This window comes from Salmo trutta, chromosome 11 (genome assembly GCF_901001165.1).
Source record: "Salmo trutta chromosome 11, fSalTru1.1, whole genome shotgun sequence".
In the NCBI taxonomy this organism is placed as follows: Eukaryota; Metazoa; Chordata; class Actinopteri; order Salmoniformes; family Salmonidae; genus Salmo; species Salmo trutta.
The window spans coordinates 12,772,248-12,787,172 of NC_042967.1; the positions used below are offsets into that span (position 1 = coordinate 12,772,248).

Consider the following 14,925-nt stretch of genomic DNA (forward strand, 5'->3'; position numbering starts at 1 on the left):
TGACAGAAATATTTCATATTCATGAAAATACAAGTGTCATACATCAAAAAAAAGCTTAACTTGTTAATTCAGCCGCTGTGTCAGATTTCAAGAAAGGCTTTACAGCGAAAGCACACCATTATCTGAGGACAGCGCCCCGCATACAAAAGCATGAAAAACATTTTTCAACCAGGCAGGTGCGCCACGAAAGTCAGAAATAGCGATATAATAAATGCCTTACCTTTGAAGCTCTTCTGTTGGCACTCCAAAAGGTCCCAGCTACATCACAAATGGTCCTTCTGTTTGATAGTGTCCTTTATATCCCCAAAAACTCAGTTTAGCAAGTGCGCTTCATTCAATAATCCACCGGTTTCCCTCCTTCAAAATGCGTACAAAAACAAATCCCAAACGTTACTAATAAACTTCCCCAAACAACATTTATAAATCAAACCTCAGGTACCCTAATATGTAAATAAAACAATTAAAATTTAAGACCGAGAATCGTTGTCTTTACCGGAGATAAACAAAAAGCGCTCTCATCAACGAGCATGAAAACACTACAGCAAAATGGGAGCCACTAAGAAAAACGACAAATTCTAGCTAATTTTTCCAAAAACAAGCTTGAAACTTTCTAAAGACTTGACATCTAGTGGAAGCCCTAGGAACTGCAATCTGGGAGGTTTTCGCCTCATAATAAACATGAAAGGCATTGGAAGCAGTGGTAGGCAGATTTTTTTGTTTTATGGTTTGTCCTCTGGTTTTCACCTGCCATATCAGTTCTGTTATACTCAGACATTTTAACAGTTTTAGAAACTAGTGTTCTCTATCCAAATCTACCAATTATATGCATATCCTAGCTTCTGGGCCTGAGTAACAGGCAGTTTACTTTGGGCACACTTTTCATCCAGACGTCAAAATACTGCCCCCTAGCCCAAAGAGGTTAACTTGAAATATGCTTTTGAGAAGGGAATTCACTTCAACGATGGCAGTCACCTACCTAGACCTTCTCACTGCAGTAAAATACAGATGGGAGGACATTAACCATTCAGTTAAACATGCAACAATCTGAGTTCATAGGCTTCACACAGGCCAGAAGCTAGATTTTCAGTGGAAGCATACTTAGCCTAGTTATTCTGTGTCCATTTTGTAAAAAACTGAAATTCGTCCAACTGCCCATCTAAACCCCCCACAAATAAAGACGCACGTTGAGAAGCACAGGGTAAGCCACAGAGCAGTGCCTCTGGATTGAGAGCAGAGCAGTGCCCTTGGATCAAGAGCAGCTTTGGTGTTAAGTGCCTTGCCCAAGGGCACAACAGCAGGACAGGAGATGATACCTGGGATCAGACACTAGCAGCCCTCCGGTCACCAGTTCAGCTCCCACTAGTTTTATAATCGTGTGGATATGGGGGCAGTCACTGTACAAAAGAGGTGCACTGCTGGTTCCCATTACTGTATGGCAGGAAAGGAATTCCACCCCACAGCCTCCAGGCCAGGTAGGGTCTGCCAATGGGGCTAACGGTGGACAGACGGAGGGAGGGGGGACTTTCTACTGCTCCTCTTTCTGGGCTAAGAGAGACTTTCCACATCACTGATTACTGGAGGAGTGGTGGGCAGGGTCTTATATGTATAAACTGTACTCTAAAGTGACTAAGATACCTTAGAAGAGTATAATTGAGTGTAAATATTGCATCACCCATCTCATATGTACATACTGTATTCTATATCACTCTTAGTCCAATGCTGCCACTCTGACATACATATACACACACACACACACATATATATATATATATATATATATTCTTGAACCATTCCTTACTTAGATGTATGTGTACATGTTGTGAAACTGTTAGATATATTACTGCACTCTCGGAGCTAGAAGCACAAGCATTTCGCTACACCCACAATAACATCTGCTAAACACACATGTAACAAATACATTTGATTTGAGCTGGTAAGCACCAACAAACTGCCTTCAATCTGGGTGGGCAGGAAACCCTGTTCTATGATCCACAGCTGTCCGCCAAGAGAGGGATGGGGAGGAAGAGGAGAAGAGGCAGAATTACAGTCACTCTCCAGGTCTAGAAATGACTGCCACAGAGAGATCCAGATAGTGAATTTGGGGGGGGGGGGGGGGGGGGGGATGAGAGACACTGAAGTTGGCAGAGATGATAAAATCACTCTACAGAAAATAGTGTCTGATGTAGAGACTTTGTTGAACTTGTGTATAATATGTCATTTTTTCCAGGTAAAAGCTTAACAGATGTACTAATTAGGTACAATTCCAGGTATTGAGCAGTAAGCACCACATCAGTGACTTCAGGTTCCAGTGTTGAGGCTGATTAAGTAGAGTTATTCTAGCCTGGTCCCAGATCTGTTTGTGCTGTTTTGGCAACTCCTATGGTCAATGTCACTGTCAAGCTAAACAGGAATTGCCAAGGCATCACAAATTGATCTGAAAACAGGCTACCTACTGTACACACTCATTCCAACTCCCACGCCTTTTTTGGTGGAGAGTGACGGTGCCATGGCCTCTGCCAGAAAGGTGCTCCCTGCCATGCTCTCGCACACACGGCAGTCTTCATAAAGGTCAGAGCTGAGCTATAAGAGTGAACTAGAATATCTCCCAAAGTCAATACGATTTACACGGCTGACGCACCGCCACCTGTCTCCCAAACAAATAATGGCAATATTCACGACCCCCTCCCGGTCACTCCTTCCGTTCCACTGGAGGAGAGGCGAAGCCACGAAGTGGGAAAACATGGAAAAAACGAGTCTTGGTTATGTAACCCACTGTAGCTCCGTCTGTCTACCATGGCGATTTGGAGCCAAGGCTAGAGGTGCGACACACACAGAGAGAGTGTGAGAGAGACACACTTTGAAAACCAAAGAGAAATCATATTTTTCTTCTCAGTTAAGTATGTGCTAATTTTGTTGTTTTACAGCTCGTGTGTCTTGTGAGAAGAACTCATTGCACTCTGAGCATCTCAGAGAGAGGAAGGGAGGGAAAGTGGGCGAGGGGTAGAGGGAGTCAGAAAAAGTTTTTCCACAAGGTGAATCTGCAGACATGAGACACTGCAGAGAAAGAGCAGCCCAACATCTGCAGTCTAACCCAATATTATTATTAGCCCTCGCATCAGCATTCAAGGCAAGCTGTGGGCTGGAGACTAAAAGAAACCAAGGACTTCACAGAGAAGGGTTGGATAGAGAGGAGGGCAGGGGGGGAGGAGCGAGCGGGCGCGAGGAGAGCGAGCGCGAGGAGAGCGAGGAGCGCTACATATGTACGTGGAGACTGGGAAGGGGTAGACAGAGGAGGAAGTGGGCATCAATTTATTTTCTGTGCCACATTAAAAAAAAACGCATATTTTCTTGGGCAGGTTATGACACTAGCGATATATTCAGTTCAAAGAGTTTCTCAGTGACAGAGATAGAGTTTCAATTAAAGAGATATGAAGGTTTGCTGTATGAATAGAGCCAGCAACACCAAAATGTCCCTGTCAGTGACTAAGTGGTGTGAGTAGAGAAAACATTCAATCCCACTGCAACATGTCATCTCTCTTCCACTCTTCCAGACTGTCTGAGTTTGAGAGGGTGAAGTCAGACGGCTACAGATCTTAATGTGGATGGTAGTGGGGGGGGGGGGGGGGGGGAAGTTAGGTGTGCAGAAGAAGTTTAGCAAGAGTGATTAAGAATTAATGGCTATTTCAGGGGAGTTGGTAACCTGTAGTAGATACAGCATTGTAAAGAGGTTAGGGTAAAATAGTAGGCTTCTCTTTAGCCATGGAGCGATGTAAATGATGGCTGATCCTATAGTGACACCACCAATCAGGATACATTACTTGCAACTGAAGTTACCAGAATATCTGAAAAGACTGATGCTGAGGTTAACCTTTCCACCTGGCTACCCCGGTCAACTGCCCAGCACCCTCCACAGCAACCCACCAAAGCCCCCACCATTTCTCCTTCACCCAAATCCAGATAGCTGATGTTCTGAAAGAGCGGCAAAATCTGGACCCCTACAAATCAGCCGGGCAAGACAACCTGGACCTTCTCCTAAAATGATCTGCCGAAATTGTTGCAACACCTATTACTAGCCTGTTCAACCTCTTTGGTATCGTCTGAGATTCCCAAAGATTGGAAAGCTGCCGTGGTCATCCCCCTCTTCAAAGGGGGTGACACGCTAGACCCAAACTGCTACAAACCTATATCTATCCTACCCTGTCTTTCTAAGGTCTTCGAAAGCCAAGTTAACAAACAGGTTACCGACCATTTCAAATCCCACCGTACCTTCTCCGCTATGCAATCTGGTTTCAGAGCCGGTCATGGGTGCACCTCAGCCACGCTCAAGGTCCTAAACAACATAACCACCATCGATAAGAGACATTACTGTGCAGCCGTATTCAACGACCTGGCCAAGGCTTGACTGTCAATCACCACATTCTTATTGGCAGACTCGACAGCCTTGGTTTCTCAAATGATTGCCTCGCCTGGTTTACCAACTACTTCTCTGAGTTCAATGGTGGCAAATCGGAGGGCCTGTTGTCCGGACTTCTGGCAGTCTCTATGGAGGTGCCACAGGGTTCAATTCTCAGGCCGACTCTCTTCTCTGCATACATCAATGACGTTGCTCTTGCTGCTGGTGATTCTCTGATCCACCTCTACGCAGTCGACACCATTCTGTATACTTCTGGCCCCTCTTTGGACACTGTTAACTAACCTCCAGACGAGCTTCAATGCCATACAACTCTCCTTCCGTGGCATCCAACTGCTCTTAAATGCATGCTATTCAATCGATCACTGCCCGCACCTGCCCACCCATCCAGCATCACTACTCTGGACAGCTGACTTAGAATACGTGGACAACTACCTAGGTGTCTGGTTAGACTATAAACTCTCCTTCCAGACTCACATTAAGCATCTCCAATCCAAAATTAAATTTAGAATCGGCTTCCTATATCGCAACAAAGCATCCTTCACTCATGCTGCCAAACATACCCTCGTAAAACTGACCATCCTACCGATCCTAGACTTCGGCGATGTCATCTATAAAAAAAAAAGCCTCCAACACTCTACTCAACAAATTGGATGCAGTCTATCACAGTGCCATCCGTTTTGTCACCAAAGCCCCATACAATACCCACCACTGCGACCTGTACGCTCTCGTTGGTTGGCCCTCGCTTCATACTCGTCGCCAAACCCACTGGCTACAGATTATCTACAAGTCTCTGCTAGATAAAGCCCCGCCTTATCTCAGCTCACTGGTCACCACCCACTCGTAGCACGCGCTCCAGCAGGTATATCTCACTGGTCACCCCCAAAGCCAATTCCTCCTTTGGTCGCCTTTCCTTCCAGTTCTCTGCTGCCAATGACTGGAACGAACTGCAAAAATCACTGAAGCTGGAGACTCATATCTCCCTCACTAACTTTAAGCACCAGCTGTCAGATCACTGTACATAGCCCATCTACCTCAGCCCATCTACCTCATCCCCATAGTGTATTTATTTATCTTGCTCCTTTGCACCCCAGTATCTCTACTTGCACATCTACCATTCCAGTGTTTAATTGCTATATTGTAATTACGTCGCCACCATGGCCTATTTATTGCCTTAACTCATCTCATTTGCACTCACTGTATATAGACTTTGCTTTCTTTCTACTGTATGTTTTGTTTATTCCATGTGTAACTGTTGTTGTGTGTCGAATTGCTATGCTTTATCTTGGCAAGGTCGCAGTTGCAAATGAGAACTTGTCCTGGTTAAATAAAGATGAAAAAAATTAAAATTAAAATAAATAAGCAGGCATTTCTCCATGTAGACCCACTTACCCTGGGCTGTCTCCTGTGCTGAGGCTGGCGAGAAGAGGAGCATGGTTGGCCTTCTCCGGAGGTGTCCCCGAGGCAGTCGACTGGGACGACACCGACTCGTTGCTGCCTAGCGACGCCTCATCCGAGTTGGAACCGACATCAGGTGACGTCGGTGACACTGAGAGGAGAAGTAAGGCTGTTAGTCGTTGAGAGCAAATTGTTGGACGAGAACGTCTTTGTTCTTTATTTAGGGGAGCAAGGCTAAACACGGCTCTGTGGATGACCCTGTGACAGCAGCTGAATAACGGGGCAGTGACGACCAGGAGATCACCATGACTAAGGGACGCGACGAGGTTCCAGGCCAAGTTCACTGTCTAGTACAACTCTTAGTTCCGGTTGTTAAAACTGAGGGACAGACTATTCTAAGCAGCAATGAAAAGTTAAAGGAAGTTGCTTGTTTACATTTGGAATTGTGTAGTTTCCTTTCCCACCACACCGATCAAAGCAACAGGGCAGCCATTCTGGATTATGGGAGTCTATATTAAATGAGTGATGTTCAGGCAGAGTCCCCCTGGACTGCACTAAAAGCTAATGGCTGACAGTGCTGGGCTGCACTGTGGGAGAAAGTGTTTGCAGATTCTGTCGAAGACAATCATGATCATAAAAGGGACGTTCATAAAATACTGTAGCTTTTCGGCCTGATCTATAAGACAGTAGGTCTTATAGATCAGATGACACTGATATGAAAAAGCCACATACAATGATTATATGACATTAGCCTCGATTGTATCGAAACAAAGTCTACACAACTACAAGAAGCCGTTTCGCTGTCGGAGAAAAGCAACTGTCGCTTTGTTGGTTGCACTGAGCACAAGATGAATGACTGTCTGGAATCAGTTAAACCCATTTTCTTCTACCATTATTAAAAACCTTCACTACCTTCAGCTGTATAGAGTTAAGAAGAAGCATCTATCAAGAGGATATTGCAGTCAAAACAAAACTCATGTTCCATGTTTACACGATCCAAATGAGCTATTCAGAATTACTTCATTACTTTTACTAGAAAACACAGCCCAAATAGAAAATAATCAAAACCAGAGACTTCTTGTAAAATGTAACATCTGCTTTGTACACAATGCCTGGGCCATTATGCGGATTAAATGACCTTACAAAAAAGTCACAACCGGGTTGATGGAAACAGGAAATGCTGGTACAATTGTATAAAATGCTGGCAGACAATTTGTTTATTCGACATTTTAATATTATTACCCACATATTTTTGTGTGGGTAAGATGACTTATGCAAGAAATGGGTGGTGGAAACGCCTTTATGCGCAAATATTGATATAATAACCATCATATCAAAGTAAACTTGGAGTCAAATGATACATTGACATGGGAAAGCATGCAGTTTATTAGGCTACAGATGAAGTTACGATGAACTTCACAGGGGGGGGTCAAAGTGCACGGTGATGAGATTGATGCGCTTTCCAATAAAAAAAAAAAAAGATTCTGCTGACATGATCAATGCTGTTAAGACAAATGAGAAATTATTTTGTTCTTATCCATAATAATCTAATTTAGGTAGCCTATCTGCACTGTGAGCTGTTGGCTAGAGCATACATAAGACCAGAATAGGAACATTTGCTATATAAAACAACAGTTTGTGTGACAAAACCATCAGTAGAGTTGAAAATTCAATGGAAATCATTTTTGGTACATGGGAATTTAACTGCTAAAGTATTTTTTTTATTTTTTATGTGCACTACGTCATCCACACAGCCTTTTCTGCACAATGAGTCAGTTTGATAGAAACATGTCTGGTGGGAAAATGTGCATATCATTTTACAGATTTGACAATATTCGCATGAAAATCTGTTGCCAATTGGATGGAAACCTAGCTACTGCACAAAAACTTTATTTATACAGAAAGCGCAAGCAAGCGTTTCGTATTGGACAAGTTCAAGTAGTCTTCCATTTGATGACTAACGAATACAACCCTGGCTAATGCTAAAAGCTAAACACAGGATTGAACCGGCCCATAAAAATATCAAGGCACCTGGTTCATTGTCCTGCAAATGAGACCGGATTTTCTTCCAAACCCTGGCAGTCATATCTTTTAATAACGTGTCAACATATTGTTAAAGTATTTGTTCCGCTTCACCTGAGTTTTGGCAAAATGTAAGATTTCCCATCACAGAGAGAAAATGGAGTACGGTATAAAACAAAACTTGATCGCGAATGATTTGATCCAGGAAAATATATGATATTCCTGGCACTCCAAACTGCAGTGTCCTCGGAAATCCAATACCTGTTGGACAGTTGCCCCATTGCAAATGTGTTCACACTTCCCTTTCAAGGGGCTGAAGCTACGGCCACACAAAGACGGGTGAAAATGGATGAGAAACACATCTTCCTCACTGTCCATTGTAGTTCCTCAAATGTTTAACTCATTTCATCTTTTAACACACGAGCAGCATATGTAAAAATAGACAAATCTATTGATGCCCTCAGTTCTCTCCCTTGTCTTCAACCATTATCAGCCCCATAGAAAAAAAGCCCTTGGCTCATCATTTTTCCATGGATACAAAATCTAGGTGCGGCCGCTACCTTCAACGTGGTCATCCATACCTACTGGGTATATTTGCCCACACATACATTTACAAATTAAAACGTTCTCCGCCAGGTAGTTAGACATCTCACTTCAAAAACATCATCCACAGATTCAGAACACAATATGGTTAAAGAGAGGATTACATATTTTTCCTCCCAGATATTAAAATACCCCAATGGTAAAAGCCTAGAGCAATATGAATGAAGGGAGGGGAGTCAGTCTGATAAGCAGATTAGGCCTCCTTTAGGTCATGTTCCAGGAGGAGGATCTGATGGGGCTGGGGATCTGGGATTTACAGTAGGGCAGCAGGTCAAATCACCAGGCTCTCCTGGTAGAGCAGTGTGGGAGGAGAGGCCTGGTACAGTAGTGGTACAGCTGTCCCTTTTATATAAGTGATGATCTATAAAGCTATTGTGCAGGTTTACAAAGGCGCAACACTAGCTTCATGACTGCTTTATATAGTACGGGAACCTTTACTGGGATCGTTGAGTCACATACTTGTCATGAGAGTAGGGGTCCCTCATTCCAACCCAACCTTTCAGCAAGCCTGGCTAAGGATGTAACAGTAGGATTCTGTCTCTTACCTGTCCGCAGGTCCACTGTCTTTGGGTTATAGACGGCAAGGGGTCGGTTCTGTCGAACCGACAGTTTCTTGGACTGCCTGGTGGGGGCGGAGAGCCCTGGGGAAGACGCGCCTGGGACATCTCCAAAGATCTGAAACAAGAAGAGTAAGCGTGTGTGTGTGTGAGTGGCGGGGGATATTGTGTACGCATAACCAAAATGTGTTTAACTACTCCCTCAAAGCAAAGATGGCGCATATTGAGCCGAGGCATGTCCTCGGCTGACCTTAGTAAAATGTGTGTTTTGAAGAGCTCACATCTTTGACGCAAGTCAGATAGCAAAGCACTTTAGCCCAGCAGCATGGGTATCTCTAGGGACAGTTGAGATGCTCTTTGCTCACTTGTAAAACACATTGGATCTTCCTTTGCAACTTACATCAGGGTTAATATAAAGTTAGACCCCGAAACACTGAGACCAAATCCAGTCTAGGGAATAAGGAATCTGCTGAAAGCAGCATCGTGTTTATTAGGGCACCCAACAGAAAACATTTTGCAATAGAAAAGAAAAATGACCGTTTTCATTGGACAAACTCTGTTTTAGCTCCGTTTAGTGCCTAATGAACAGGGGCCAGAGGTGGCTTGGCGCTGCTGACCCACTGACGGGCAGTAGGTCTGGAGGAGGCTCACTGTACAGCGTGTTTACATAGTCTGTATGTAAACGCATCCTCTAACTTCAGGATGTGGAGTTGAAAGAAATTAGGCAGAGAGGATCAGAGGGAGGGAAGAGAGCCAGGTAAAAGTAAAAGAAAGTTGGGAGAGAAAAAAAAAAGATAATACAGTGAGAGAAATCTGATATGGTTGAGAGCAGCAGAGTTTCAGCAATCTCTCCCCCGCCCATCTCTGCAGATGGATGTGAATGTAAAACGCTGTCTGCTAGCATCTGGGGGTATCAGTCTGGCGAGAAGGAGAGAGGGGGAGGGAGAGAGAGAAGGGGAGGGAGGTGCTGGGCCTGAGAGGAAAGCTAATGTCTGTCTGCAAAACTCCCTCACCTCTCGTCTCGCAGCTCAGCACTTTACTTTTCTTAAAGCTTCCAATGGTATTACATTCTGGCTCTGACACCAAGTCTTCCATCACCTTGTGGTGTGTATGGTGAAGTTCTAGAACATTATTTATATGGAAGTGTCTCCTCACCAAAACTTTAATTGCTTGGTGGTTGAAGGTTGAGCGCTTTCTATTATTTGGACAATTAGAACTAGGAGCTCAAAATTGACGAGCAATCCATGGTCAATTCACGTTTCAGAGTTTAGGGGTACTCTTGGCATGTTATAGCTGGCCCGAATATTTAGCACAGATCACATACTAATTAGAGGTCGACCGAATAACCGTAATGGCCGATTAATTATGGCAGATTTCATAACAATCGGTATTTTTGGACACCGATCTGCCAATTTCTTTTACACCTTTATTTAACTAGGAAAGTCAGTTAAGAACACATTCTTATTTTCAATGACGGCCTAGGAATGGTGGGTTAACTGCCTTGTTCAGGGGCAGAATGACAGATTTTTACCTTGTCAGCTCGGGAGAATATCTGAAGAATATCCCAAACGAGAATATGCTTATATATTGCCTAAAATGTCACAGAGCAATCCCATTGCCAGCACTGGAGAAAAGTCTCAGCAGTGCGTTTAGCGGTGGGTTTTAGACAAGCTTTCCTCTGGTTGCAGCTTTGAGGAACAATATCAGAGGATGGGTCTATCGATGTTACTGTGGTCAGGGGGACAAGATCAGGAGCAGTGGTGGAAAAAGTACCCAATTGTCATACTTGAGTAAAAGTAACAATACCTTAAAAATGACTCAAGTAAAAGTCACCCTGTAAAATACTTCAGTAAAAGTATTTGGTTGTAAATATACTAAAGTATCAAAAGTAACTTTAGTATTCAAATTCCTTATATCAAGCAAATCAGACAGCATCATTTTCTTTTTTCAAATGATGGCTAGCCAGGAGTACACTCCAACAGACATCATTTACAAATGAAACATGTGTTTAGTGAGTCCGCCAGATCAGAGGCAGTATGGATGACCTAAAGATGTTCTCTTGATGTGTGTGAATTGGACCATTTTTCTGTACTGCTAAGCTTTCAAAATGTAATGAGTACTTTTGGGTGTCAGGGAAAATGTATGGAGTAAAAATTACATTATTTTCTTAAGGAATGTAGTAAAGTAAAAACTTGTCAAAAATAAATAATTGGTAAAGTATATACCCCGAAGAACCACTTAAGTACTTTACACCACTGCTCAGGAGTGCGTTCGGACGCCTGTGTCGTTCAAGAGAAGAATCCAGCGGTTACCTTCTCGTGTTGCTCGATGAGGATCTCCACCACAATGTTCTGGAACTTGAGGTCCATGATGGCAGCCACAGTATCCTCCTGGGGCCTCATCAGGGTGGGACCAAACACCACACCCAGGTTGGCCACCGTCATCAGGTTCAACTTACTGTGGGCCGCCACACTGCATGGGGAGAACAGGGAGGATAACAGTTCATAGACAATTGATTTAGAGTGCTTTTCCCTGATGTTTAAAATGTTTTACAAAGGGGATACATACACTTTAGTAGGCCTGTATACTGTAAAGAATTTGGCTAGAAAATTCAAATTCGCTTTTGAAGATCTGATTACTCCACGTCTGACGGCTTACTAATGTCTGTCTGACAGTTTGCCAATGAAGGAAGGTGTTGCTACCACCTCGTTATGTCAGTCAGAGGTGTCTAGAACAGCATCTCTGGCTTGGCCTCATAGGTGTTAGCTAGAGTTCTGACTGACATTACCCAGTTCATCACCACTCCATAGATTGACCTTCTCTCCTAAAACTTTCTCACTTCAAACTCTGAACTTTTTCAGTTGCATTTCAGCCGATTCAAAGTGGACGCTAAATTTATTTATTTTTTTTTCTCTCAATGGGAGGAATTTTATCTTGACTTTAGAATGACTGAAGAGTTGCCAAAAACTGCAGAGATTAGATTTTTTGGGATTCCCATTAGCCTTAAGACAATTGCCAAAGCTAGTCTTACTGGGTTCCTGCACACAACGAAAAAGACTACAGACAAGACTACAATTTACATACATTTAAAAACAATAACATGTAGTGTGTGCACACTATCAAGTCCACATACATGTCAGTACATACACACAACAAGTAGGTCACATGTGGGAGAGGCATTGTGCCATGAGGTGTTGCTGTATTTTTTTTTTTTTTTTTAACTGACCTCAAATTCAATCCATCCTTTTGAGTTATGACAAATCAAGTGAAGTGTCTAAAAAGTTAAAACACGATTTAAAATCAGTCATATTAGACCGGTAAAGATACTCCTTAAAATGTATAAAATGACAAATTGTCATTCAGCAGAGTGATGGTTGAAATGCATGAAAGGGAGCCTTTGCAGACCTAAATATGTCACCTAGTGACAACCTTCCTTTATCACATCTCTCAAACCATTTCAGACAGCGGTGTGAAATTTCAGCTTTGCCTCTCTCCCTGCAGGACAAGCTCACACATACAGTCAAACACCCCCCCCCCACACACAGCCAATTTAAAAAAATAAAAAAAACCCAGTCGGAAGAATTTCATGCTGGATAATCCAAATTCAATTGCTGCACTTCAATGCCTTTTTACTTCTACTCTGAGAACCCTGGGGCAGGTTCTAAGAAATAAGATCCTCCAGACTTTGATTGCCTCAGGGAACGAGGATTATGTACTTATCTTCAATTTGCTACTATTTAGTTTGTCGTAAAAAAATAAAAAACGAGTTGCTGAGGTAAAACCTTGTAATGTTAGCAAAGATTATTTTGAAATCTCAGATCCTATCTAATCTCTGAAAGGGCAAGTTGTGTAAGCTAACGGTCCAGTTTGGAGAGAGGTGTAAACCCAGAGGAGTGGGTGGGAAATGGAGGGAGCAGTCCATTTCATTACAGGCATAGAGAATTGGTGAAGCAGTTCAAACTGACTACTGTGGAGGGTGCTGGGCTGTTTTAAGACAGAGTGGGGAGTTCTCTGCCTGCACTTAGTTGGAACAGAAGATGTGAGAAAGGAAAGATTGATGGGAAGAGACAGACAGAGACAGGAGAGAGAAAGATGGGGGGGGGGGATGGAACAAGGACAGTGGAGAAAGAGAATGAGACCGAGGACGAGTGTAAGGCTGCTAACTCACGTAGCCAGGTGTTTCATCAGTAGCCCCAGGACCAGGCGGTTCATCTCAGGCAGCTTGTGGACCAGGCAGTGGATGGCTTGGCTACGAGACTCTGGACTACCACCCTCTGTTTAAAAACAGGACAAACAAGGTTATTTGACAGTCGCTTACAGACGTGCCATCATTCTATGTGGACCATGAGGGACTCAAACCCACAACCCTGGTGTTGCCAGCACCATGCTGTAGGCGTCATCTTTATTGCTCTGCAGAAATCCTTTGTTGAACCTAAATTGGTATTTAATGAAGGTAAAACTAAGTATGTTATTTTTCAAATGACATAAGTTATGATTTATGCATATGTACTTTGGATGGAGCCCACATTGACTGTGTCCCCGCTTATAAATATCTGCGCAACTGGATTGACAAAAAGCTATTATTCTAAAAGTATGTTGAGTTAGTTAAGGAATTGAGAATTAAAAGGCTTCTATAGGAGCAGGTCCTGCCTTTTGTTTAATAGCAGAAAACCAACGAGTACGTCGACATTCATTCTGGTTATTGACTACCGTCTATGAATGCGGCTGCCACTGTATTGAAGCCATCGGACGCAGTTTATCACAGTACATTGCACTCGTCTATAAAGCCCTCTTGCATAAACTCCCACCACACCTCACTGTTAACCTTCAGACGTATACGTTACTAGACTCCGGGATGGCTAACCCTGGAGAGCCCTTCAATCGCCACAGAGTCAGGAAGCTCCGCTTTTAGTTTTTTTGCGCCGCATGTGGAATGATATGCAAAACTCCTTAAAGCTGGTGGAGTTGGTGCCTTCAGGGCAATTCAGATGGACGTTAGAAGGCTTTTTAAATGAAGAATGCGTTTCATGTGATTGTGCTTTGCTTTTCATGTTTTGTTTGCGCTTTTCATTTAGTGTAATGGATGTGTATATGTATAGTGTAATTGTTGTTGATTGATGTGTATGCAGGGCTCTGCGAAAGAGACTGGTCTCAGTCTGACTCCCTGGCAAAAAAAGAAGAAAAAAAAAAGAAAAGTTAAATACAATTGGAATCCACCAAAAACATTGGTGTTATTACAGTGCTGTACTATCCTTAGGTGGCAAGACTCCACAACGGAGAAACTGTACAGCATAGAACGAGAAGGACTTGGATTTCCCCGTGGTAATCCAACCATAGACATTTTGGATTGAGCAGCAAGCGCTCTGGTGCAGTCAGATCTCACCCTGGAAGGCGCAGTCACAGTAGGAGATGTGGAACCACCGACTCCATTCACTGGACACAGAGGGTCGTCCGTTTAAAATTTGGTCGGCAGCTCTAGTCAATATTGGTGCAGTTACAGTAAGGCAATTCCACGTTAACAGAATGTGGAGATTGGCATATATTTTTAAAGTGAAAAAATGGTAAACAGAAACCGATGATTGCTAAGTTAAACAAGGTACCACACAACTTAATGCACAAGGACAACTTTGGAAATTGTTCACTGAAAAGGTTACAAAAATACATGTAGTTGAAGAACAGTGCAGATGCAAAGTTTGGTAACAGAATGATGGCACAAAACAGTCACTGTTTAGCCCAGTACAAGCTACCATACAATAAAACAATGGCTGCCGTTTACATTGGATTAAATCAGCTAGTGTAGGCTACAACGGGTTGTTCCATATTTAAAAGAAAACAGTAAAGGGTTAACAGCAAACAAAAAGAGTATGGAGATGAACAGCAAACTTCCTGTTTGACGCTGATATTAGACATGAGTGAATTTTGCCAGGGGATATG

At 43.1% G+C, this 14,925-nt stretch overlaps 1 protein-coding gene across 1 annotated transcript in view; it reads right to left on the reverse strand.

Moving 5' to 3' along the window:
* Window positions 1-14,925, reverse strand: part of LOC115202230 (rho GTPase-activating protein 10) — a 68,322-nt gene that overhangs the window by 11,481 nt on the left and 41,916 nt on the right. The window contains exons 17-20 of the mRNA XM_029766217.1: window positions 13,160-13,265; window positions 11,304-11,463; window positions 8,980-9,109; window positions 5,804-5,960 (exon numbers count right to left, since the gene is read on the reverse strand). Coding sequence (XP_029622077.1) covers window positions 5,804-5,960; window positions 8,980-9,109; window positions 11,304-11,463; window positions 13,160-13,265 — 553 coding nt within the window. The remainder of the gene's footprint in view (window positions 1-5,803; window positions 5,961-8,979; window positions 9,110-11,303; window positions 11,464-13,159; window positions 13,266-14,925) is intronic.